The sequence below is a fragment of the Siniperca chuatsi genome, linkage group LG10, assembly GCF_020085105.1.
Source record: "Siniperca chuatsi isolate FFG_IHB_CAS linkage group LG10, ASM2008510v1, whole genome shotgun sequence".
Lineage (NCBI taxonomy): Eukaryota > Metazoa > Chordata > Actinopteri > Centrarchiformes > Sinipercidae > Siniperca > Siniperca chuatsi.
Window position 1 is genome coordinate 22,838,129 of NC_058051.1, and position 27,387 is coordinate 22,865,515.

General features: G+C 40.7%; 1 protein-coding gene across 2 annotated transcripts; it reads left to right on the forward strand.

Annotated features, from left to right (window-relative positions):
• The first annotated feature begins 263 nt into the window (after window positions 1-263).
• Window positions 264-26,465, forward strand: col2a1a (collagen, type II, alpha 1a). Of its 2 annotated transcripts, XM_044210667.1 has the most exons (54): window positions 264-584; window positions 2,470-2,676; window positions 3,943-3,959; window positions 4,114-4,146; window positions 4,930-4,962; window positions 5,154-5,207; window positions 5,668-5,760; window positions 6,436-6,513; window positions 7,129-7,173; window positions 7,313-7,366; window positions 7,715-7,768; window positions 8,216-8,269; window positions 8,379-8,432; window positions 8,570-8,623; window positions 8,731-8,775; window positions 8,875-8,928; window positions 9,086-9,130; window positions 9,269-9,322; window positions 9,787-9,885; window positions 10,026-10,070; window positions 10,190-10,288; window positions 10,390-10,443; window positions 10,561-10,668; window positions 11,901-11,954; window positions 12,127-12,225; window positions 12,423-12,476; window positions 13,084-13,182; window positions 13,447-13,500; window positions 13,623-13,676; window positions 13,794-13,847; window positions 14,062-14,115; window positions 15,125-15,169; window positions 15,440-15,538; window positions 16,525-16,632; window positions 16,786-16,839; window positions 16,991-17,044; window positions 17,226-17,279; window positions 18,131-18,184; window positions 18,301-18,408; window positions 18,546-18,599; window positions 20,172-20,225; window positions 20,320-20,481; window positions 20,709-20,816; window positions 21,059-21,166; window positions 21,394-21,447; window positions 21,577-21,684; window positions 21,762-21,815; window positions 21,957-22,064; window positions 22,173-22,226; window positions 22,843-22,950; window positions 23,069-23,357; window positions 24,014-24,201; window positions 24,320-24,562; window positions 24,671-26,465. In XM_044210667.1, exons 1-54 carry the CDS (start codon window positions 491-493, stop codon window positions 24,815-24,817), a joined length of 4,464 nt encoding a protein of 1,487 aa, XP_044066602.1. In that variant the 5' UTR covers window positions 264-490; the 3' UTR covers window positions 24,818-26,465. The 2 variants fall into 2 exon arrangements, with proteins under 2 accessions (XP_044066602.1, XP_044066603.1); XM_044210668.1 differs by lacking the exon at window positions 2,470-2,676.
• The last annotated feature ends 922 nt before the right edge of the window (window positions 26,466-27,387 follow it).

The following is a 27,387-nucleotide window of genomic DNA, read 5'->3' on the forward strand; positions in this document are numbered from 1 at the left end:
CCGAAATTCATTAGACAGTGGCATGCGGTCGAGTAAGAGCTTGACCTATGCTCTGCTGCTTGTAGCTCCTTTTTTAATGTGAAAGTGAAGGTGCATCTCTTGGCCAGGCCAGGCCAAGCAGGTCAAGGGAGGAAGGAGGGCTTGAGTTAAAAAAAAATCCCTGGGAGAGTAGATGCTGCTGGATTGAGGGGAGGGAGATGAGGTTCGGGTTTCAGCCTGACAGGGGGTCTGGGGGAAGGACTGGTATTTTGGAATATACGAAGATCCATACAAGGCACAGTGGACATAAAACCGCGGTGCTTGCCCTGACGCGGTGGGTGCAGAGTGCCAGCTGGGGCCCCGCGTTGGATTCCACTTAGATTTTGGAGGGTTTGACTGCATGGTGCCATAAGTCTCTGGGAACACACACTGAACACACCACTGACTGAAAGCCTGGTCTCGTCCGTCCCTTCACTTCTCACCCAAGCTCCTGCATGTCTAATATTTAGACATGTTCAGCTTTGTGGACTCAAGGACTGTTCTGCTACTTGTAGCATCCCAAGTTGTTTTACTATCCGTGGTCAGATGTCAGGAAGAGGATGACCGTAAGTTGCACAGTTTTTCTTGATTTTTTTCTTTTTACTTGCAAAAAAATGTGGATTGTTAATCTGATGACATTATAGACTTTTTATAACCTTCACAATCTTCTCTACCTGATGTTTCAGAAGAATAGTGGAAAACAAAGCCAGTGGTATGATGTCAAATGAAGAGCATGAAGAGCACAATTCTGTTAGGCTTTTGTTTTGCTATGGCCAGTTACTTTATGTGCTATTTACAATGATGTAGTTGTTAACTGTTTGAGATGATGTGAGTGCATAATGTAAAGCCTGGTCTTTCCAAGTAAGCCAGTCCATTTCTTTCTGTAGGACAGGTGAGGCTGTCAAGGCACATCTGTGTGGGATGGAGGACCAGGTGAACAAGTGTTCATTTGTCCTCACCTGGGTCCTGCTGCTCACCCTTTCCTGCTGTGTTTGCTCATATTGCAGTGCTAGTTTTCTGCAGTAAATCTGCTTAATGATGACTTTTTTTCTATCATTATGTAGCAGAAACACTTGTCTGTCAATTGTCAGACAAATCAGGATTTTCTTGAAAATTAGTCCTGCGCAAACTATGAACAAAATAAATGTGAGTTTAACTGTTTTTTAAGACATGTAGAAAATATGTAAACCTCACCCACAGGATTAGGCTGGAGCAGATTCAGGGGTTTAATGATGTGAAGTGACAGGGTCAGACAGAGCTTGACCCCAGACTAGCAGGCTCAAAGGGTAGCAGGAAGGGAGTAGGACAGAGGACAGGGTGCACAGCAGGGAGTCAACAGGTGATGGTAATATAGTTGTATTTATAGAAAGGTGGATTTTACTGCTCCACATTTCCTGCTTCAAATTCCCTCTCATTTATAGAATTAATCATCTTTTAGCATTTCATGAACCCATAAAGTGTAGTAAAAAAAAAGAAACGGTGGCAGAGTAGAAAGCAAAGATTTCAGTTGCAAGTAGCCAAACTCATTTCTGAACAGGAACTAAACAGCCTTGTAACATGCGTGTGCTAAGTATCACTTTCACAAATATGCTTAAAAAAACAAACAACAGCAGTTAGTGGGCCCAGCGCTTTAAACATTAAACAAATCACCCATTCTTAATTCCCGAATGTGTTTGCTCTGGCGCTTGACACAGCTATGGGATCCAGATGGAGAAATTTAGAAGGACCCTGTGTTTACTTAAGGCAGCAGCTTGTCAATTGGGCACAGTATCCCTGTAAGAGAGGTTCATTCATACGAGCAGGAGAGCAGGCCTGCAGGTTAAATATACTCAGCCAATGACGTGAAATACCTCAACTAGGGCTTCAAACACAACTGTTAACTGTGGCTCTTGTTGACATTGCACTTTATGCTGCTATAAAATTTTTCATATGAAAACTTTGAAAGCATTTTCTTGCCTGCTTCATTATAGTTCAATTTAAAACCACAACTACTGATTTGTACCAGTGTAGGGCTACATACTCCATATTCATTAACATCATGCAGTCACACTCATGTTTAATTCCTGTGTTATGCTGTTTTTTGAATTTCACTTTTTGTATACTTTAAATTACTACTTTATAAAGTGTTCAGAGCTTTTATTTGATACAGGATAACTTTTATCTTTCTCTTCCACATCCCTCCCCTTCATTCACTAATCACTCCTCCTCCATCTTACCCCCATACTGCTATTGCTCCTCCTCCAACCTTGCCGTGCCCCTTGACCCCCTTTCATCCGCTTATTCCCACTTTCCTCTCTTAAACCAACTTTTTTTAACAACATCGGCTATACGAACCCACAACACTGTATAAACTCCAATAACTTTCCCTATCTAATTCTCTCTTGAAACAACCTCTCTGTCTTCTCTTTGCTCTTACTCCACCTGCCACGCGCCCCCTGCTGGCCACCACAGAGGAGGCAGGTGGCTGCATCCAGGACGGCCAGCAGTATAATGATAAGGATGTGTGGAAGCCCGAGCCGTGTCGTATCTGTGTTTGCGACAGCGGAGTGGTTCTGTGTGATGAGATAATCTGCGAGGAGATAAAAGAGTGTGCCAACCCTATCATCCCATCTGGAGAGTGCTGTCCCATCTGCCCTGCTGATGCCAGTGCCCCCATTGGTTGTAATTTATTTATTCACATACCCATAAATAAATTACTCTTCTAGCTTGCATTTATTTCACCCTGGCTAACACTTTTGAATGGGGAACTGCCTAATCCAAATATTTTGCCTGATCATGGCTGCTGTAGCCACTGATTATAGTCTCTAGAGGTGATTTTAATAGTTTTGGCTGCTCTAAAACATTTACGTTTTAGTCAATAACATTATTTTACTCAATCAGTGCCTGATGTTCCCTATTCCAAAGTGGCCCTCTACATGCTTGGTTTGGATGGAGACCAGATAAGCAACATTATCAGGATTATGTCATTCCCATTGAAAGTCTATTCCTTGTGGAGTTGGATGGATCCTGAGATGTGTTGTCTGGTTCTCATCTAAACCAGTAGAAACGCTTCTGCTCATTTTAACTCATGACTAAGATGAAGCCTACGTTCATACTGAGCCTCAACTCACGATTTATTTGACCCATTTGGAGGTCTTAAGGTTAAGGTGTCTTCAGAGAGGGATCAAAGTTTTCCTAACCTTTTATGTATGAGGCCTCATGTCAAGACTATATAAACAAATCTGTGAAAGGTTCAAGGTCTTGCAAAGAGCCACTGTATTCCAGTGGTGTCTTCCGAGACCTCCTGGTATATGACAATTACAATGATTTGACTGATTTATCTAACCAAATAGATACTAAGCTGTAAAAGAGATAATATGTACAGGTGTGTTTTTATATTTAAAAAAAAAAGAGTAATTTCATCAAAATCACAACTTGACCAAAATACTTTAGCTGGCATCTGAGTTCATGTTCAGTAACGGATCACCCAGGCCAAAATTAATTCCCACCAACAATCTTTCATGACAATATAAGATATACAACTTTGAAAAGAAAAGGCTTACTGGCACTGGCTGCCATGTTTTGTGATGTCCATTGGACACCAGCTATTACTATGGCTGTTACAGCTTGCTTACCTTTTGCTTACTTTCACATTTTGCTTTAATGATTGAATTTAAATACTACATTCTCATCTCCTAGTCCATGCTTGCTTCTGCTTCATCCCTCTTGGAATTACATCTCACCATTAATATAATCTGGATGGGTTCTCTACCTTTGGGTTTGGTGAATGGTATTTGATCACTTTAGCATCATTAGATTTCCTTGCAGGTCTCCTTTCCAAAGAATCACAGACTAGCATTCAAATCAATCCAGTGTCTAAAATGTTTACCACTTTTAATGTTTTATTCTTTTTTTCCCCCTTCAAACATCCATCTGCAACATCAGAGACGATTGGCGCTAAGGTGAGGCAGTGGGCTGTGGGAAAATACTGATATCTATTCACTCAACCAGTAACAATATGAAAACATCAAAAATATCTTTTTTTGTAAAATCTGTAGCATTAAGTAGTTTGTTTCTCAGTGCTCACTGATATCACTTCCTTCTTTTATCAATCAGGGCCAGAAAGGTGAACCAGGAGAGATTGCAGATGTAAGTATGAATCCTCTGCAGTTCTTCATACTGAAGTAATGCCTGAAATAATTGACACTCTATTGCTTTACAAAAAACATCCACTCTAAACTGCTTCAGACACACACTCATTATTGGCCTGAGTGTTAAACCTTTTTGCTTCTGTTGATTTTATTTGGAATGATTTATTACAGAAGTGTGTTTTCTTTTTGGGACCTTGTCCAACACTGTCCATTCATGCCCATAATACACTCCTACAAAATACACATATTTCTCAAGATCTTTGCTTGGTTGAATCTGACAGTTCTCTCTTGTCTTAGAGTTATCCTCAAACCCTGAAAAAGTATGCATTGTTTTGTTAATTTTTTTAATTTATTGATTATCAAACTTTTTCTTGAGTTTTAAACATTAAAGGGACAATTACTCGCTGATAAGAGGCTAACTACAATGTCCAACAATCCCTCATTGAACTTTCTATTACATGAAAAACTCTGCATTCCTTGGACATAACGAACCCAATCAAATCCTCTTAGATCCTCTCAGCAACTTTGCTGCAAGTGCAAAGTCAGCCAAAGTAGAGGTTAAGACGGGGTGATGTTTTTAGCAAAACTTGTCCTGTCAAACGAAATCCCCATCAGATTGTGTTTTTAGCTTGATGTCTGCCTCCTGCAAAGCTGGAATGTTCTTTTTTAGCTGTTCAGAAACTGGAACAAGCGGCCACAACTTCAAAGACTGGTCTTGTAATAACGACTCATTTATGAGCTACAGAAACCTGACAAAAGCTTTCTTTTCACCTTTGTGCAGGTTGTAGGACCAAAAGGACCACCAGGCCCCATGGTAAATATTATATATTTTTATTCTTTTTATTGCGATTTTTAAATAATGTGTTTATTGTATTTATTCTACGCTTATCTGAGCACTGTTTGATGAGGTTTTTTATTAATGTACAATAATATGATTCTTGCTCTGAATGGGAGTTTTAGCCATCCTGGGAATCTTATTGAGACAATCATATTTTGTTTTTGCAGGGCCCCCCAGGTGAGCAGGGACCACGTGGAGAAGCTGGCGCTAAGGGTGATAAGGTAAGAGACAACACACCGTGTCCAAAAAACACCCCTCCACCAATCTACTCTGAAGTTTTTAGTTTCATATTATCATATATTTTGTCTCATATTAATGTCGTAATGGGATTCCAGCATTCAAATATTGAGTCAAGCAACAGCAGTTCTGATCCTTATTATAAAGTTCTGTATAGTTTGAGACTGCAGTGTTATTACTATGAAAGTGTAGGAACATCCAAATCTAATCATCGTGCAACAGATATTCGACTTCTTCTGTAAATGTTTTGTTGTAAAAAGCATTTGATAAAACAAACAACAAACCAGTGTAACCAGTAATAATCTGAGAAAACAGCTTCATGCACCTGTGTGGTCCTGTCCTGCTACTCTGTGTAATACAGTTATAATTTCTGACCTGAAATCTTCTTTGGTACTCCTGGTGACGGGTGACTTAGAGAAAATAACCCTCTCTCTTTTTCCCTAGGGAAATGCTGGACCTCGAGGAAGAGATGGTGAGCCTGGCACCCCTGGAAACCCTGGACCCCCCGGCCCACCTGGACCACCAGGGCTTGGAGGGGTGAGTCTAAGGGCACTTCTGTAACACACGGCATAAACAACAATTTGCCAAATCCACCTTTTCTTCCTCAGATTTAAGTCCCAACACCACAGTTTTACTCCCATATCACACAGTAATAAAAATGTTTGGCTAAACAAGAAGACAGAGGTATAAATATATAGAGATGACTTTATGGTAAATTGTTGATATAAATCACAAGCATTGTTAGTGTCTTTATGATCACTAAATCCTGTGTTTGCTCTATTTGCAATGTACAGGATGAAATGAAATGATGAATGAATGTTTGTACTTTGAAGCTTTCGCTACATATGAGTTGATCCATTCATGGAAACAGCTCAAAATGAGTCCATAAAATTATTAATTTTTTATTCAAAGAAGAAAGAGGGAAGAACATGAAGGCACACTAGAGACCTATTGTCCCAAATGGACTGCAGTGTTCTTGTATAGTATGCTTTCACAGAAATATGACGGGTGAAAACAGTTCCTTACTTCAGCAGGGAGCAGGTGCAAGCACATTTTGTCTTTATGTTTTCTTTCATGGTGGCTGAACTTCCATTTAAGTCAGTAATTCAGTTAATGTTGTTTACTTGCTGCTGTGTGTAATGGCCCACTTAGCTCAGGCAAGTTAACTATATAAACTGATTCTCAATCTCTGTCTGTTTTGTGTTTTTACAGAACTTTGCTGCTCAGATGGCAGGAGGTTTCGATGAGAAGGCTGGAGGCGCTCAGATGGGTGTGATGCAAGGACCAATGGTACGTAGTGACGTATACAGAGGGTAAATCTTACAGGGAGAGTATATGTGTATGTTTTTGGTATGTAAACAGCTCATCTCTCACAATGACAAAACCTCATTACTGACATGTAGCTTGTCTCAGAGTTGCTGCCGAAGATAAGTGGTAAAAAATAAACTGTAAATGTTCACGGAGATGATTGCAATGCTGCCACCTCATGGCTCAGTAGTTTCACTCCAACACAGAGATTTCAGCTGACGTTTTTAATTCATGCTTGCTGTTGACATTGAATTGCCGCAGAATTTTACACTTTTTTTAAAACAAGTATTTTCAAGTATGACCCACATTAAAAATGCCTTAAGAACCATATTTTAAAAATATATTATAATTTAGAAATCCCTAGAAATAGGTTTTGCAAAGGTTTTGTAGGATTGTAAGAGGATAGCAACTTTAAACTCTAGAGAAAAGTGTTTTTGAGCCCAGAATGGAGTTCAGTTTGCATTTTTCCATCACTCTCAATTGCTTTAAATGTTGAACTTTTTATTAAAGCTACCTCTTTAGTTAATTTGTCACACTATGCGATAAAAAAATGATACCAGGTTAACTTTCTGTGTGTGCCTTGTGTTTCTCTTGCAGGGTCCTATGGGTCCTCGTGGCCCCCCTGGACCTAGTGGAGCTCCTGTAAGTACATTCATTACAGCACTACATCATTATGTGATTGGTCATTATAATCAACAGCTAATGTGGAAATATATGGAGAAGAATTGTTGACATAAATGAATAAATCCCTAATACTTTGCTTTGTCATTTGCACCTATAGGGGCCACAAGGTTTCCAAGGTTCCCCTGGAGAGGCTGGAGAGCCTGGTCCAGCTGTAAGTATTAATACCTATCCCACAATGCATCTGTGCACCTAACAGACTGACTTCAGACTGTACTGTTCACATTTACTGTAATGTTTAGGGTTTACCAACAGCACCTACTTCCACAGAAACAAATGCTGATTCTAAATAGTATCATAAGCATGTGTAAGTTCATCGCTGTTTGATGTCTCTCACAGTGTCACAAATCATGATATCACCGAATTTTGCACCTTAGCTACAAATTTAGTTCAACGGATGGACAGTATGAAGGCAGTGTTTGAATAGTACGCACAAAAGTCTTTCTAATTGGCTTTGGGGCAAATAGATAACTTTAATGATTTATCTTTGTTTTTATAACAGGGATCAATGGGACCTCGTGGACCACCTGGACCTTCTGGAAAACCTGGAAGTGATGTAAGTGTCGAGGCTTCATCTTCATAGAATACCCACAGCTCATTAAAACATAAGCGCAAAACCTACACTAAGCCAAGGTCAAAACAAACCACATTTTTTATGAACAGAGTGAAACATTTCATGATAAAAAGTATTTCCTTATTCTCTTATGTCCCAAAAAACAATGCGTTATTTCAATTTATTGCCTCACTATTATTTCACAAAGATGTTAGTCTATCAAGCCAACATATTAACAACTTTTTATAAGCTCCCTACACTCTAAACTGTATGTACCACCAGGGGGCACTGTCTATCTCCTGACATTACTAGTGAAAATGATGACTTTACAAAACACAGGCTGCATGCACATCTTTCCACCACAGTAAAATGCAGTGCAGCTACAAATTATCAAGCAGCTACTGTGCACTGCTTTAACAAATAATTATTCCACTTCCTGTTTGTTTCTAGGGCGAGGCTGGCAAACCTGGAAAAGCTGGTGAGCGTGGACCTGCAGGGCCACAGGTGAGCATTCATTTATTATTTCATACTTCTGTTGCTAAATGTGTCAAAGTCAAGAGAAGAAAACAGAGATGAATATTCCTCATGTAAATATTTTGTGTTCATATTTCAGGGAGCTCGTGGATTCCCTGGAACTCCTGGACTTCCTGGAATCAAAGGACACAGAGTGAGTGTTTCAACCTTCACTGCTAAACAGAAGAAGCAGGATAACTGACTGCTCAATATTCACATACTTATAGCTGCTCATTCATTACACCTGAGGACTAACTGAGTCCTGATGAGGCCTGTCATGTTTCTCTGTAGGGTCACCCTGGTCTGGATGGAGCTAAGGGAGAAAATGGTGCCGCAGGAGCCAAGGTAAGATACAATTAAAAAAAATGTATCCAGATTTTCATTATTTAGCAATTGTTTCCATTGTTTTCCGCTGACTTCTTCTAATTTTTCCTGATCTCTCTTCTTATCAGGGTGAGTCTGGTTCTGCCGGAGAGAACGGTGCCCCTGGACCCATGGTGAGTCTCCAGTGCTTTATCTGGTATAGCTTTTATGAATTCAAGCTATGTATTTCATAATGATCAAGATAAACTGACCAATTGAATCTGCTGTCACAGGGCCCACGTGGTCTGCCTGGTGAGAGGGGACGTCCTGGAGCTGCTGGAGCTGCAGTGAGTAACAAATTAATTTCTGCTTCAATACACATCAATGTGTGTCTAGTTTGCTGTACCCTGTTTGTTACAACTTTTAATCCTTTAGAAACGTATAATTTCATGGTCTCTTCATTATGGTCTACACAACTGACTATCCTGTCTTTTCACTCTTCAGGGTGCCCGTGGAAATGATGGCTTGCCCGGTCCTGCTGGTCCACCTGTACGTATCATAGTTCCTACTTTTCATCCAATTCATCCAGTTGATTTTTCTTTTCTTATGTTGTTTATAATATTTTATAATATTATTTCCTTTGATGAGACATGAACCCTAACGTACAAATTATTGTTCTGTCTACAGGGGCCTGTTGGTCCTGCTGGAGCTCCCGGTTTCCCAGGATCTCCAGGATCCAAGGTTTGTACAAATCATATTATCATAAACTAGTATTTTTCTGTAGCAGACCTTATGTAGTAAAATAAAAGCAATAAAAGCCTGGTGAGTGTCACTTGAAGCATTTGTGGTTAACTGCATCTTTAGTTTCTACTTTATCACTCAGTGAATTCTTCCTAAAGTACTTTCAGACAGTTTATGGAATAAAACCCCATAAACTTCCATATGCCTGGTTCTTGTAGTTACTGTTTTTCATACACAAATGATCACCTTCAGTGGTATATTCTACCAACACCTCTATAATCTTGTCAAGAAATAAAAAGATGCATTAATAGTCATGTCATATTCAGTCGACTTACTTTAGATGAAATTATTTGCAAAACACAACAATATATGGATGTACAAATGTTGGATTCACAGGTAAATGAAATGCGGAACAGATTGCTTTTTTTCTACCTGTTAATGATGAATTTATTGTGTTCTGTCAGGGAGAAGCTGGTCCTACTGGAGCCCGTGGAGCTGAAGGACAACAGGGACCCCGCGGTGAGGCCGGTACCCCAGGATCTCCTGGACCCGCCGGCGCATCGGTGCGTTTGTCATCACTCATCCTGATCATCCAGAGTTTGATTTGCTCATACATCTGTACCATTCGTACACTGTGTTTGTTATTTATTCATTTATTATCGACACAATGTGATGCATTGCTTCTTCTTCTCTGTTTGTGTAGGGTAACCCCGGTACTGATGGTATTCCTGGAGCTAAAGGATCTGCTGTAAGTCCACTCTCTGTCATTCATGGTTTTAAAGTCCTCCATTACCTTGGGTTTCTTTATAATTCATAACATTACTGTTTTACTTGATTCTGATATTTTGTTGTCTTTCTTCCATAAAGGGTGCTTCTGGTATTGCTGGTGCTCCTGGATTCCCCGGCCCCCGTGGCCCACCTGGACCACAGGGAGCTACAGGACCTCTGGGGCCAAAGGGACAGTCCGTAAGTCACTTGGGAATAATCTAAAACTCTGTGAAACCTTAATACTTGTTTGTGTTATGATTATTTATTGTTGCGGCTGTCTTCTTTCTTCCCATGTTTAGGGAGACCCTGGTCTTCCTGGATTCAAAGGTGAAGCTGGACCCAAGGGAGAGCTTGTGAGTGGCTCAGTTTTTACTTGATTTCAGTGACCATTTTTGACCATATATGCCATAACCACTGTGAAAAAAATTAGACTACAGATGAGATTTACTTACATATCTTAATTTCTCCAGGGCCCCGCTGGTCCTCAAGGTGCCCCTGGCCCTGCTGGTGAAGAAGGAAAGAGAGGTGCGAGAGGAGAGCCTGGAGCTGCTGGACCACTCGGACCTCCAGGAGAGAGAGTAAGTAATCAGGATGTACAATAACAGTGGTAAAAAGTGAGATTATCAGAATCAGAATCAGAAATACTTTATTGAGCCCCGAGGGGAAACTCTTTTGTTACAGCTGCTCACTATCACGTCAGTGCACACAGGAATAGAAGTACTAAGCAAATCAAAATATAATACACTATAATACAGCTAAGATAAATTAAGTACAAAGTGGATAGTATAAAAGCTAAAATAAGTGTAAGTACAAAAGTGGATTTACAGGTTGATAAGCATGTACGGAATAATACAATGTAATAATATAAGTAATAAGTAATAGTGCAATAATGAGTACTGTCAAGTTAAGTGTAGCAGATTAACCAGATTATTAGATGGTCGATATTGTACAGCAGTAATATAAATATCAATAAATATCAATAAAGAGGTAATATTAAACTGAAAACAGAGTATATTGCACAGGAGTATTAAACAGAGAATATTGCACAATTATATCAAGTATTGCAGTGATGTTAGAGGGAGGAGTTTGATGGCCACAGGCAAGAATGACTTCCTGTGGTGCTCTGTGGTGCTTTTTGGGGATGAGTCTTCAGCTGAAGGTGCTCCTTTGTTTGACCAGCACGTCATGGAGTGGGTGGGAGACACTGTCCAAGATGGCATGTAGTTTAGCTAGCGTCCTCCTCTCTGACACCACCGCCAGAGAGTCCAGCTCCACCCCCACAATTTCACTGCCCTTACGGATCAGTTTGTTGAGTCTGTTTGCGTCCGCTACCCTTAACCTGCTGCCCCAGCATGCAACAGCATACAGGACAGCACTGGCCACCACAGACTCATAAAACATCCTCAGCATTGTCCGGCAGATGTTGAAGGACCTCAGCCTCCTCAGGAAATAGAGGCGGCTCTGGCCCTTCCTGTAAAGAGCTTGAGTGTTCTTAGCCCAGTCCAGTTTATTGTCTAAGTGTACTCCGAGGCACTTGTAATCCTGTTCAATGTCCACACTGTCCCCCTGGATGGAAACCGAGGTTACTGGTGCCTTGGCCCTTTGTAGATCTACAACCAGCTCCTTAGAATTTGTCGCATTGAGCTGCAGATGGTTCTGCTCACACCACAAGACAAAGTTCCCCACCACAGCCCTGTACTCAGTCTCATCACCACCGCTGATACATCCCACCACAGCAGAGTCATCAGAAAACTTCTGAATTATTTGTTGCTATTTTATCTAATCATGTTTATCTCTGTGATTGTTTCAGGGAGCTCCTGGTAACCGTGGTTTCCCAGGTCAGGATGGTCTTGCTGGTGCTAAGGTGGGTCCAGTGTAAAATTGCATTTCTTTAACAGTCAATAATGATTTCAGCTCACTGACACCATGAACATATTGACATAATCTGAGCACTGCAGCACAAGAAAGATGCTGTTATGGTCATAAAACTAGCTGCTATATTTCTACCAGACTGATATTTAACTGGTCTTCTTCAGGGTGCCCCTGGTGACCGTGGTGTTCCTGGTGCTGCTGGGCCTAAAGGTGCTACTGGAGACCCTGGACGCACAGGAGAGGCTGGCCTCCCCGGAGCCAGAGTGAGTCCTACCTCTTCACTCATTACCAGCCCAGAAACAGTCAGACAGTGTTGCTCACATGTAACCTTCTTAGTCTCAAACCAGATGGATGTCTAGTGTGGTTGGTTTGATCTGATTGATTTGATTAGATTTTGTTGAGATTCGCCCCACTTCTTGAATGATGCTAACAACCTCTTAAATTTGTGTGCCTTTCATAGGGTCTTACTGGTCGTCCCGGTGATGCTGGTCCTCAAGGCAAAGTTGGACCCTCTGTGAGTACAATATTAATCCTTAGGTATTGCTTTCTGTCATGCTTATGAAAGGTTGCAGTCTTTCAGCTCTGAAATAATACTGAGAATTCACAGTTTGATTTGTTATGATATGTCGGCATCATCATTTGTACTGTATATATTTTCAAATGCACAAAAAGTGAGAATGTGGTTTACACATTTACTTTCATGATTAGAGACTTTAAAATGAAAAAAAGAGCAGCTGACCCATACAAAGTGGCTTCTCAGCAGCATTTTTTTGAATATGATAAAACTACTGCACATGTGCTTACAAACACAGGAAATATCAACCACAACCCTTAATTCACTGTATATTCTAAAATGAAAGCTTTGTATTGAATAAAACTATACATTGTAGTGTTTTGTAGTGCTTTATGGAGTCAATATAGCTGAGAACAGAACAGTTTACACACTCTACAGACAGCTATTCAGACTTGAGAAGCCCTTTTTTGTGCATGCTAGTATAATAACCGTAATGTATGCAAGCATTGCATTATGATGAGCACACACAAGTTTCAACCCTCAAGTTAATATCTGTTATCTTTGGGTTTCAGTGCTGTTTGTGATTTTTACCTTGCGCCTTTGACAGGGTGCCTCTGGTGAGGATGGTCGTCCCGGCCCACCAGGCCCTCAGGGAGCCCGTGGACAGCCAGGAGTGATGGGATTCCCTGGACCAAAGGGAGCCAATGTGAGTTTTTATAAGAGTAGAGTAGAAACACTAGGGGTGTCTTCACTATTGCACACAACATGTTCGTATAGCACAGTGAAAAGCTGATAATATACAGTCTCAATACATCTATTTCTAGATGGGACAAATATAAGTAATATAGCATTTCAGTAGCCAAATATCACTATTACCACTACTACTAGTTCTACAACTACTGTCACCTATCTTGTAGCACTCCAAGCTAAAGAGACCATTTCATAATTTACGGTGATTTCTCTTCAACAGGGTGAACCTGGAAAACCAGGAGAGAAGGGTCTTCTGGGTCGCCCTGGTCTGAGAGTGAGTACATTTTATCCATAAATACTTCACCTTCTTTCAAACCTGACAAATGGATTCATCATTTTCTTTCTTTCTTTCACCCCACGTCACTTTTCATAATTTATATACTCTTCTCTGAACAGGGTCTGCCTGGAAAAGATGGTGAGACTGGTGCTGCTGGACCTTCAGGCCCTGCTGTGAGTATTTCGGTGTACTTACATGTTGTGAGATACAGTATGTCTTACACTCAGCTGACAGTTTACATAGTTTTCACTTGCTCTTTGCCCTTGACTGATCACCTGTGTTTATCATAGGGACCTGCTGGAGAGAGAGGAGAGCAAGGACAGCCTGGACCTTCTGGCTTCCAGGTGAGAAATGAAATGTTGATTCCCCAAAGCTTGAATATTAGTATGATTAATTTCCAATATGATTTCAAACATTGGACATAGAGAGACATAGAGTGTTAGATAGATCACACCAGAGTAATTTATTCAGAAAGCAGAAAACAGCAGACCTATAGGTAATGACCTAGTCTATATTTACAGAGATCATATAATTAATCCCTTTGCTTTTGTTGGACAGGGTCTGCCTGGACCAACTGGTGCCCCAGGAGAGGCTGGAAAACCCGGAGACCAGGTGAGTGTTTACCTGTTGCTTGGGATTTGTTGCATCTGTAGGTCTATTGTTGTTGACAAACTCCTTCAACCCTCTAGACACAAACTGAAAGTATCCTAGAGCTTGTATAGCACTACCTACATGCCAAATGATGGTATTTCTGAGTATCCTAACTTTTCCTAAAAATAACAGCAAATGTAGAAATAAAGGGAGTGAAAGACAAGCTAAAATAGACTCTGGTTCAAGACGGTAAAAATAACCTGGTGTATTTCACAGTACAACATGCTTTACTTGACAGCTGTACTCACTGCTATGCTCTGTAGCAACAACAAGAAGCCACTTCTATCTTCTATGCTAATGCTAAATGTTAACTGGTTGTTAAACACACTCATCAATCTTAGTTAACAGCTACTGTTACAGCTTAGTGAATGTTATGGTATTATCTTTAGTCTCTATTATCAGTTTTTATATAATTCTATTTCATATTTTATTAGTCTATTTTAGCCATTGTATCTAATTTGGCCTTTTTTTGTTGGGATTTATGAGAAGTGGCTACTGTAAATAATTGTAATGTAAATGTAAAAAAACAAACAAACATATCTGCCAACATCTTGGTCACCTAAATCTAATCAGATAAGACCTCTTACTTTTTGTATTTAATTTCTGCACAGATTTTTCAAGTTAATCTGTAACTAAATTACTCTGCTGTCACATATAGGAAAGCAAAACTATTTCTTTTGTGTAGGTAATAAGGACCTCTCTATAGCACAGTTCTGTAAAAGTCTCATTCCTTACTGCAGAATGGGTTTTGAGCCCAGATAAATGACTTTCATTACATTGCAACATTCTGGATTGAAGTTGTATTTAGTTGAAAGATTAATTGTCTTGGCTATTCATGCTAAGACTAACTAAAAGCTCAACAGAAGTGTTACGATACAGAAGTTTAGATGTATACATATATGACATATATGATAGTGTGTAATTATTTTTTTTAAAAAGGAATAAAACTGGGTCTTTTCTCTCTGTGCAGGGTGTTTCTGGAGAGGCCGGAGCTCCTGGTGCTGTTGGACCCAGAGTGAGTTTCCATGCTAAAGCTTCATGTCTTCATTCCCAATGATTTCAAAGTGAAGAGTAATATACTGTACACATAGCCAATTATGACTTTTATGTGCTGCTGTCACATACGGTTCATACATTAATAGTTTTATACATGAAAACCTTGATTTTATCAGCTTGGTACTACATATAACCCAACAAGCACTCTCTCTTCCTCACATCACATAAGTGAGCAATTTCTACCATTTCTTGTTTCTCCTGTTGATTCTGTGTCTTGTTTTTGTCTCAGGGTGAACGTGGTTTCCCTGGTGAGAGGGGTGGTGCTGGACCTCAGGGTCTTCAGGGACCTCGTGGACTTCCTGGAACACCTGGAACTGATGGACCCAAGGTCAGTGGATGACTCTGAGACAGATTTTGTGTTTAGATTCAAACTGCCTTCCTTACGGTGAGCATCATCTTTACCAGGCTATAAAACAGCAGCTCCTCCACATGTGTTTTAATTATTCACCAGGTCCAATGTGCAGCTGAGTCGACAAGATTTATGTTTGTGATTCCAGAAGAACCTATCAAAAGATACTAGTCCCATAGTTCTTCTTGAAAGGCTGAAATTTAAATTATGCCTCGTAGTTGTTTCAGAATAATTTCTTTGCTAAATTAATGATGAAAACAACGAACAGAATGATTATTTATATTTTCTTTGGATTCCTTGGCTGGCTGACTTCCTGGAATCTCTGCTGGTTGCCTGGCAGGAAGTTACTGTGCTCGGCCAAGAAATAGTCCAGCACATAATCCACTGTAAAACACAATGTGTTGTACAAATTAAACACACAATATATAACGTGTTAATTAGTGAGCTTTAGAGGTGCTGGTAGGCAGACTTTGTTACCTTTGGACAGAGCCAGGCCCCTGTTTCTAGTCTTTGTGCTAAGCTAAGCTAACCGGCTGCTGGCTGTAGCTTAATATTTACTATTTTCATGTGTGGTATCAATCTTCTCATCTAATTCTCAGCAAGAGAACGAATAGGCGTATTTCCCAAAATGTCGAACTATTCCTTGAAATTAATTAAGAAGAAATAATGACGACCTTTCTGGTCTATTCATTCCTTGGTGGACATGCTGAACATGAACCTGCAAGTTCCTTGGTCAAGTTCTCATTTTCTGAGAAATTATGACATATTTTGGATGAATAATGAAACTTTATTAGGATATATTTAAGGCTTTTCACAATGATGTATGTATAATAAGACACATTTTGTATTGCCAGTAAAAAGAGGACAGCATGTCCACACTCAGTTCAGTTAGTTCATAGAAAACTAGTAGACATGAAAGAATTTGACTGACTAGCTAGCTTAACTATCTCCTAATTCTAATTCAGGGAGCCATTGGACCTGCTGGTTCTGCAGGATCCCAGGGACCCCCTGGCCTGCAGGGTATGCCCGGAGAGAGAGGAACTGCTGGCATTCCAGGACCCAAGGGAGACAGAGTGAGTAACAGATTCTTGTTGTTGTCAAAATGTACTTTTATTTTAATATTATGGTTTATTTTATAGAATATTATGGATTATTTCAAATGACATGACCATAGGCCTTGTCGTTTCATGTAAGATTAACATGCAGCCTTCCTCTTTGTCCAACAGGGTGATAACGGACAGAAAGGACCTGAGGGAGCTCCTGGAAAGGATGGTGCTAGAGTGAGTTCAAAATAAATCCTTTGTTCTCTTTTTTTTTTTTTTTGTCTGCCAATACAGAGTGAAGCTTTTTTGAAAACTAACATTAAATCACACCCACACTCAATAACTTGTTAACTCTTCTTATCTCTCCACCCATGCTCTCTTCTCTCAGGGTTTGACTGGTCCCATTGGTCCTCCTGGCCCATCTGGACCCAACGGAGCCAAGGTGAGAATAACAGTGTTACCTTCTGGATTGTTAAAGGGAAATGTTGTCAGTTGAGTCTGCATGAACAGGGGCCCAATTCAATGACAATGATACAATGTGTGTGTGTGTGTGTGTGTGTTAACATTCATATAGTATGTTTGTTATTTTGGTTGGTTTGACTGACTGGTTCTCTCCTATCCAGGGTGAGACTGGACCTACTGGCCCTACTGGTGCTTCTGGTGCTCGTGGTGCTCCTGTAAGTACCTCTTTTTGTCATGTGCACAGTATGCAGTATACACCAATGATGATCAGCAGGTGTGTGTCTGGGACTGAGCCAGGGCTTGAAATAATGAAGCCCCTTCTTAATGAAATGAGCATGCATATTTTCTCAGTGTTAATCCATTTTGTACTGTGGCAAAAATATATTTGCACTTGCTACAATTAGAATCTACGATCTGTGTTTCTAAACAAGTTCTAACTTGGCGTGACTCCAAAATGTTCCCTGAATATGTTGAAACACTGGTACATTATGTGTTTGGTCTTATCTAATAGCAATACAATAACACCCTAAGCTGAATTTGTACAGAGACATTGCTAGTGACTATTAAACTCAAATTGGACAGGACTGAGACCTTGCTTCCCTCTAAAACATGGTTCCATTCATCATTTTGAAATAAAATAAGATGTTTTGCAGTTTGGCCTTAGAAAAACTGACAGAATAGTAACAGGAAAGTTGAGGATTGGTTGGTTGTCTGCCATCCAGTCCTCCAAGGTTGTCTGCCACTTGTATTGCAGAATGTAACATGGTTGTGAATATGCTGGGTGAATAGGATGATGACAACGTTACACAATACGAATTTTTAGCCCCCTTTTTTTACTTATCTATATTTCATGTTATGCCTCTAGCGCTAGCAGGTCCAAGTTTGTCTTTTTTTTTTTTTTACCAAGAATGCTGTATACTGGGGATTTGTTTTGTTTTTTCTTAATGAAAAAACCCCAAAATACATTGGAGAAGAGTTTTGAAATAAAAATAACTGAAAATACAAATATCAATATCTCAACCCAAGCTTGCACTGACCGACTCTTCTCTCTTCCGTCCTCTTGCAGGGTGACCGTGGTGAGGTCGGTCCTCCCGGGCCTGCTGGCTTTGCTGGACCTCCTGTAAGTAAAGTCACCACAATAGCTTTTGTTCAAATTAAATAATTGAAATAATGTATTTTTTCCCATTTGTCGACATTCTGCCAATATTACTGGTCTGTTCTGTTTAAAACATCCAGGGTGCAGATGGTCAGCCTGGTGCCAAGGGAGAGCTTGGTGAGACTGGACAGAAGGGAGAAGGAGGTTCTCCTGGACCTCAGGGACCATCTGGGGCTCCTGGACCTGTGGTGGGTACCTGACCTCAAAATATCAAAGTCCTGGGACCAGATCTGTATATCTTAGGTCACATTTCTGGATCTTTACAGTGCTTCAAAGTCACTCTAGTGTAATATCAACATGAGCAATTGTTGTTCCTCTTTTTCAGGGACCCACTGGTGTATCTGGACCTAAGGGAGCACGTGGTGCTCAGGGAGCTCCTGTAAGTAACTTTAACGTTATCACGTGAACAATCCATCGCACAATACTCCTGCTGAATGCAGATACAGACTATACGCATTACGTTACATATACAGTACATGTCAGAGTTCTGGACCTTGATTAATTAATTGATTCACTCACTCATTGATTCATTCATTAATTTATGATATAAGAGTGCAATGTCAGTAACACTCAACACACTTCACATAAGCAAGATAAGGAGTGTATGTTGGTCGAAAGAAAAATAATTGCCAAATATTTTGATAATCCATTATTCATTCAAATATTCCCTAGTTCCAATTTCTCAGTTGTGAACATGTGGTGTTTTTTCTTTGTCTTATGTGATAGTAAATCAATAATTTTTGGACTGTTGGTCAGACAAAAAAAAACATCTGAAGGCCTCAACTTGGGCTTTAGGAAACTGCAACATTTTTCACTATTTTCTGACATTTTATTTGCTAAGCAATTAATTGAGAATAGAGAAAATAATCTGCAGATTAATGATGCGAATAATTGTTAGTTGCAGCCATAAAAGGAACATATAAACATATACAGACATATAGCCTACAGTGTGCACACACATGCATGTTTACACACAACATCAAGGGTAGCTAGGTTGCATATAATACACACAGTAAATCAAATTGTTAGGCAAGTCAATCATGTTGACATAGAACAATTTACATTAAAAAGATTCTATTTTGATCTACTTGAAAATATTGATACAGCTAGCCTCAATAACTTGTACTGAAGTAAACTCCAATGGTAAGGAGCACAGCAGGGATGCCTCTGATAAGCAGACAGCCAAGATTCAAGTAAGATTCAAGGCTCAATGTGTATGACCTGATTCAAGTCAAGTGACATTTATTTGTATGACCAAATATCATCACATACTGTACAATGTGTCATTTGGCTTTGCAGGCAAACAGCAGAAACTGTTTCTGACTCATCCTCAGCTCTCAAATAAGACAAAGAAAAACCTTAAAGGAAAAAATTATGACGATGTCAGATAAATATATAGAAGGAGAACTGTACAATCAGCTCTAACCAATATTGGCAGCATAACAGGCTTTTTTTTCAAAGCAGACATTTTAAATTCTCATAGCAGGAAAAACACTTGTTACTAATATTATTAACAATGGCTCCATTTTAATTCATTTGTCTCAGTAAACCATGACAGTGAACCAGCATGCACAATACCAGGACCCTGAAACCAAAGCAGCTAAATGAAATTCAGCCATCATACATTTTTATTTTTTACATCTTTGCTTTTCCTACTGTGTCAAAATATGTTCCATTTAAAAAGCCTATAAGATTCAGAGCTATTCTTTTAAATTGTACATTATCTTAATTCTGTGCTTTCAGAAAAGCATGAAGTTTATTTTTATTTACTTTGGTGTATTCACATACAGGGACAAGAGAAGTTGAATTGAGATGCATAATTTATATTTGCTGAATACTTCCTGGTAATCTCATAACATCCTAATACACCTTAGTTATTGATGATAGAGTGATAAATATATCACATGGGTCAACAGCTTTATGTTTACTGAACTCTTTTTCTCTTTGGCAGGGTGCTACTGGTTTCCCTGGTGCTGCTGGCAGAGTTGGACCTCCTGGCCCTAATGTGAGTGTTTCATTCAGTGAGTCCGTCTAAAATTATTTGTGTAAATTTGTGTATTTCTGCTCTTACACACTGAAATTCTCTCTTTTCATCACAGGGTAACCCCGGCGCTGCTGGCCCTGCTGGTTCTGCTGGCAAAGACGGACCAAAGGGTGTTCGTGGTGATGCTGGCCCCCCAGGAAGACAGGGAGACGCTGGGCTTCGTGGACCTGCTGGCCTAAAAGGAGAGAAGGGAGAGCCTGGAGAAGATGGACCACCTGTGAGTTTGATTTTGCACCTCACAAGAATCCATAAGTACTTGTCACTGGAGTCATGGTCTAAGACAACATCCAGTCTCAAGCACCTGCTATTTCAGCCTAATATTCACAAATAAACTGAATGAAGACCTTACTGTTATGAGAAAATGGTCTGTACACTTTAATTTCAGTCTGATACAGCTAAATAAGAACATTTCATGACTCAGTTTTCTCTTTCCTGACTCTGTAGGGTGCTGATGGGCCTTCAGGTCCTCAGGGTCTGGCTGGATCTCGTGGTATTGTTGGTCTGCCTGGTCAGCGTGGAGAGAGAGGCTTCCCTGGTCTCCCTGGACCTTCTGTAAGTGCTTTCGTCAATGATTTCTTGCTTCTTCTTTTTTTTTAGCTTCCATGTAACAGAGGCCAGATCAAATCCATCTGACATCTGGACGCACTTCAACATTTTTACAAATTCACACTTAGACTTACTCTTGTTAGCTACAGTATCCTTGAGTAGAGCATGATTCTGAACAGTGATTCTAATGCTAAGTTGAAAGTGAAATGAGCTACTGAAATGTAATAATACTTCTTCTTTGTGTTTAGGGAGAACCTGGTAAACAAGGAGCTTCTGGTTCTTCTGGCGACCGCGGACCTCCTGGACCTGTGGGACCCCCTGGACTTACTGGACCTGCTGGAGAGACTGGAAGAGAGGTCAGAACTACACAATAATAACAACAACAAAATGTTACAAATCACAACATCAGGACATCAGTTGTGCATCACTTTTAAGTTCTGCAGAAACAGAGATCGTATTTACAATAGCAGAAATTAGACAATGGCCACATTTACAATAGACTCAGGAAATTATACTGTCATCTTGATCTATCAATCAAAAGCATGCCATTTCAATTAAAAAAATATATGTTTCTGTATCTCAGGGTACTCCTGGATCAGACGGACCCCCTGGTAGAGACGGAGCTGTTGGAGTCAAGGTGAGAGACTTCAGCCTCACATAAAAACCTGAAACTAGTCCAGCAAATCTCACAGTTTAACAAAAATCTACTAGATCTGCTAGTTTGCAGAAACTGTCCTTATCCTGAGTCATCACCTTCCTCCTATAGGGAGAGCGAGGTAACACCGGTCCTGCTGGCGCCCCTGGAGCTCCTGGTGCCCCTGGTGCCCCTGGACCTGTCGGACCCCTCGGCAAGCAGGGAGACAGAGGAGAGAGTGTAAGTAACACAACACCCAAAAACACATTTTTGATGTTAACACGAGGAAGCACCCACATTGTTGTTTCTTTCTTTAGGGTGCTCAAGGACCTGCAGGACCCTCTGGACCCGCTGGCGCTAGAGGAATGGCTGTGAGTATCATCATCTCTAACTGCAACAATATCATTATCAGTTTTTTTAGATTTTAATTTGATTCAGGTAATTAAATTAAAGTAAAAAGTGCTACAGATATGCAGCCATGCATTTTAATACACATTAAAACTTTACTCCAGGGACCCCAAGGACCACGTGGAGATAAGGGAGAGGCTGGTGAGACTGGAGAGAGGGGACAGAAGGGTCACCGTGGATTCACTGGTCTGCAGGGTCTTCCTGGACCTCCTGTAAGTAATGCAAATCTAATAGTTTATCCCTGCAGTACCACTTTTCATCTTACTTCCCTTCATCCATCTGTTCTACCATCTAATCGGTTATTGTCCTTTTCCTGACAGGGTCCCGCTGGAGATGCTGGAGCCTCCGGACCTGCAGGACCAAGCGGAGCTAAGGTGAGAAAACTGAGCAAAAGCAAAGAGCGAAAGAGAAGAAAAACTCTTATTCCATCCTGCAGCTTTAACACCCAAGATATGTGATGGTAATGAAGGGCACAGGTTAGTCTTTTTGTAATTCTCCAATCACCTGACGAAGACGGGGACAGGAAAGGCCACGTTCTTTAATTACCCACTGCTGTGATAAGATGGGCAGCTGAGGCATTTTGTAATTACTCTCTGCAAGGAAAAGAGGCAGACAGACAGGGGGGACCATGATTTGTGAAACCACTCCTGCTGAGATCGGAAATGGACTTCAATATCTGTTCTAGATTAGCTAAGCACTGTGCATGATAAGGAAAATGAAGGGAAATGTCACCATACAAATAATCTTCATGCATAATAAGGTAAAGGGGTCTGGAAGTGATTGAGGTAATAGAGAGGAACTGCTGCTGCATTTGAATTGCTTTTTCAGATTTTTCTTTCTTATCCAGACTGCATGATGGATCAAAAAAAAAAATATATAGCTCTACACTTTGAATAGAAAGCACAAGTTCAGTAAATGAAGAAATGTTTCTATTTACAAAGACATGTTAGCATCCACTGGCTTTTACTTTAACACTCACTGTTTCTGTAGGGACCAGCTGGACCAGCTGGACCTGCTGGCAAAGATGGATCAAATGGACAGCCTGGTCCCATTGGACCCCCCGGACCTCGTGGACGTTCTGGAGAAACCGGTCCTGCTGTACGTAACATGTCCTTAAAATAAAACAAGTCGATATACTGTACTTTTTCAACGCTGTCTTGCAACACCTGATTGTACATGCCCCGCTGATCCATTTCCTGCTTTCGCCCTCCTTCAGGGTCCTCCTGGTAACGCTGGACCCCCTGGCCCTCCTGGTCCTCCTGGCCCTGGCATCGACATGTCTGCCTTCGCCGGTCTGGGCCAGACTGAGAAGTCCCCTGATCCTCTCAGGTACATGAGGGCTGATGAGGCCTCCAGCTCCCTGAGGCAGCACGACGTGGAGGTTGATTCCACACTCAAGTCCCTCAACAACCAGATTGAGAACCTGCGCAGCCCTGACGGCTCCCAGAAGAACCCTGCTCGCACCTGCAGAGACCTGAAACTGTGCCACCCTGAGTGGAAGAGCGGTAAGTAGGGAGAGGGTGGTCGAAAATGATAAAGAAAGCTAATTATTAACAGTTCTCTTTGAGATATTTCTTTCTAAAACACCTAAAAATGCTCATATTACGCCCTGGGTTGAAAAAGAGCTACTTCTAATCTTACTTTTTCTGTGACAAAAATGTTTACAACCAATTTAGCATCAGCTAACTGCTCACTGCTTTCAGTTTCAGATCGCAGAGGCAGCTTTACTAATGGTGAACTGGATATTCTGATTTATTTTGTTCAGTGATACTGAAATAAGGAACACTGTGAGAAAGAGACAGAATCAGACAGACAGCCTGCTTTAATGGCTGTCTGCTAGTTTAATGGCCTATCTTGGGTATGTAAAAGTTGTCTTGCCTGAATAAGGGCATACCGAAGGTCATTTTTCTTGGTACCAAGGACAGGAGGCAGAAAACCTTCATAAAGTTTCTGGACCATGACAGGAACAAGATCAGCTTTTTTTAATCTTTAAAAAAAAATAAAATACAGCAAAAATCATATACCTTGATGTCCATACCTGACCTAGAAATACTAATACAAGCTTTTTAGGCCTGGTCTCCCCCCAAAACGGGCAGGTACAACTTGCCAATTAGTTTATCAGGATTCACTTCTTATTCACCTACTTTTCTCATCTCTCCAGGTGACTACTGGGTTGATCCCAACATTGGCAGCACAGCCGATGCCATCAAGGTCTTCTGTAACATGGAGACTGGAGAGACCTGCGTCTACCCAAGCATCGCCAAGGTACCACAGAAGAACTGGTGGACCAGCAAGAGCAAGGACCGCAAACACATCTGGTTCGGCGAGACCATGAACGGAGGATTCCACGTGAGTGCACTTTTAGAATACAACGCTTAAAATAATTTCTTTGTCTATAAACTGATCATGAAGAGACTTGACAAGAAAGCTGCTAATGAATTCCCTGACCTGTCTTCTGGTCGTACAGTTCAGCTACGCTCAGGACGGTCCTGCTGCCAACGCTGCCAGCGTCCAGCTGACCTTCTTGAGGCTTCTGTCCACTGAAGCATCCCAGAACCTCACTTACCACTGCAAGAACAGCGTTGCCTACATGGACCAGGCCACAGGCAATCTGAAGAAGGCTTTGCTGCTGCAAGGCTCCAACGATGTGGAGATCCGCGCAGAAGGCAACAGTCGCTTCACATACAGCGTGTTGGAGGATGGCTGCAAGGTGAGCTGAAAAATAGAGCCAGAAATAAATAATCTCTCTAAAGTTTATAAATGTCATTGGACGTATCATTGGACTACATTAATACATTTCTCTACTCTCAACCAACAGAGACATACAGGCCAGTGGGGCAAGACTGTCTTGGAGTACAAAACACAGAAAACCTCCCGTCTGCCAATCGTGGACATTGCTCCTATGGACATCGGAGGAGCGGATCAGGAGTTTGGCGTGGATGTAGGCGCAGTCTGCTTCTTGTAAAGTGGAATATCACAATGGCCCCCCAAAAACACAGGAAATAAATAAACTCAACCATGAAACATTACACACACTTCCACAATAAAGAAGACTGGAAATTATAAAAAAGAAAATTGATGCTTTTTCTCTCACAACGAAGTGCTCTCCAAGTTGTACTCCCTGGATGTTAGCACTGAAGGGCACCGGCAATATCTGTACATCACACCAGCATTCTCTGTCAACCCGCTTCCTGAGATCCAGTCATGTTTCCCATGGCCCACTGTTGACGGGAATGAGTCAGAGCCAGGAGGAAGAGGGACCAAGCGAACAAGTTATGGAGAACAGAAACATGACTTGATGTCACTTATTTATTGTCTAACCTGAATGGGCAGAGTTGAGGTAGGACTGGACGGGTTCACTTTGTAAGTAAGACAAGCCCCCTTTCCACTACAGAACAGCCGCACAACCTCTGTCCCAGTCCTACTCCACCTCCCTCCCCGTTTCCCTCCTGACACACAAATACAGCATTTTGAATCAGTGTAGACAAAAATAAATATTCTCAGTAAGTAAAATCAAATCCAGGTGCTCCAGGCCTGTCCATCGTGAGCAGGAGCAAACCCTTTACTGTGTATTATAAATCCTTGGTTCTATTGTTGTAAAAGTCTGTGTTTATAAACAGCCAGATGGTTTTATATATATTTCCACATTATGTGTGTACATGTGTCTATATGCACACCAACACTTTTTGGAAAGTGAGGTTACATTTGGGATGTATGTTTCAGTGTCCTGTACCCCTTGACTGCCCATCAGAAGAAGGCCCAGTTCTCATCCAAAAACTTGTTTTCGAAGAATTCGAGTGAATTTTTTTTGGTTTTTTATTGTAGTCATCCAGATTGTTTAAAGCTACCTCACGCTGAAAAACAAAGTGAAAATGTTGAGTTTAAATCTGAGCTGGGTTGGGTTGCTCTCTCTCTTCAGAAGGTGCTATGAGTTCTGTAATTCAGTTTTCACCAAATGCCCCCCCGCCCCAAACCCTAATTCCCACTAGCCTCACACCACACACTCACACTCCATCCTGGAGGAGGGGTGCAGTCGGGTTAAGACAGGGGAGACAGGGGCTACTTGGAGGCCTCCTCTGGAGTCCAGACCCACAAAGCTGAACTTGGGACTCAGAGGACGGTTGCTCAAAAACAACCAGGGTGGGTTGTATCTGTGTGTGTGTGAGGGCGTGTACATTTTTTGAATTAATTTTATTATGATCATTTTTGTTTTTATTTTGTTACACTTCTAATTGATGTAAATTGGAAAATAAAAGGAAAACCGAATTAAGAATGAAGTGGATTTTTAATTGAGTTTTGAATAAAAACAGAAATGGCGTGGGGACGTATTTCTTCTTTCAACAGAACCATTCATGTGTGCTTATATGTTTTTCTTTTGTTATACTTGTATTTCATGAGGTCAGCTTCTCTTGACTATGAGTGCATAGTCTGTGTGTGTGAGTGTGTGAAAGTGTAAGACTGTGATGTGTGTGTATTTTGATATGAGTGAAGCTCATAACAAAAGGAGCAAAAGTACTGTATTCGTTCTGCGGTTTCAGGGTGGGGCTGGGTGTAGGTGGCTCCTGTTTGTCTGAACTAATAGGCATAAATAAAGAACATTTTGTTGACTGGAATCAAGTATTTTGTAGTGATGCATCTGAACAGCTGCATCACTACTTGTCTGTACTGTGGCCAGCTTCCTCAGCTTCTGGTATGTCCAGAGTAATAAAAGCTTGACTTAAGCCCTCACAGTGACATATTGTTATTTAAAATAAAATGTTCCATTAGTTATGCAAACATACAATTTAATTTACAAAAGGTCTGCTTTACATTTATTATTACAGAAATAAGCAGATAAAAATATGCCTGACTAAAAAAAATCTAGTTATTCTGTTTGTGCTAACACATAAATCAATGGCAATTATTGTTAAAAACCTGAAAAAAACAAACAAAACTAAATCAGATCACATTTAAAGGGGAACGATTTTACACATCAAAGTCCATATACAATACTTGGGGAGTGCTGCATGTGAAATAAGTTGTATTATAAAACCTTGTATGGCTCTACAGAGAGCTGCAGTCTAATAAATTGTCTCAAGTGACATCACTTGAGTCAATGTCAGTTGGGGCTAAAGACTATAAGTTTGAAAATGAAAGTAAATCTGGGGGTGTGGAGTTAGAAAAAAGTTAGCTTTCCAGACCTCTGTGGCCCACTCCTCATCTCTGCTTAGCCACTACTAGCATAACACACCCGAATCTCCGGTCTGTCAGTGGTCAAGTTGCATTGTGGGTAACAAAGGTGCCAGGTTTTGACAAGGAAGAATGCATGGACGTCAGCTGTGTACACTACATTCATACGACATACTAATTACTACATACTACAGCATCATAGTGTAGTGTTTTAGCAGCAGCACACAAAAATAAGCATACTTCACCATTGATTGATAATACAATATGTGGGATGTCGATTGTCAATCAATCTTTGACTTTGGAAAGCTACTGCCAATCACAGAGACATCAAAATGTATTTCCTAACATTGAAAACTTTTTTTTGTT

What these genes read in the sequence shown, in the direction of transcription:
- col2a1a (XM_044210667.1), top strand. Translation starts at nt 491, where the DNA reads ATGTTCAGCTTTGTGGACTCAAGGACTGTTCTGCTACTTGTAGCATCC. An exon ending in CTGGAGCTGCTGGAGCTGCA is followed by an intron (nt 8,929 to 9,085) that starts GTGAGTAACAAA and finishes TTCACTCTTCAG; the next exon opens with GGTGCCCGTGGAAATGATGG. An exon ending in CTGGAAAGGATGGTGCTAGA is followed by an intron (nt 16,840 to 16,990) that starts GTGAGTTCAAAA and finishes CTCTTCTCTCAG; the next exon opens with GGTTTGACTGGTCCCATTGG.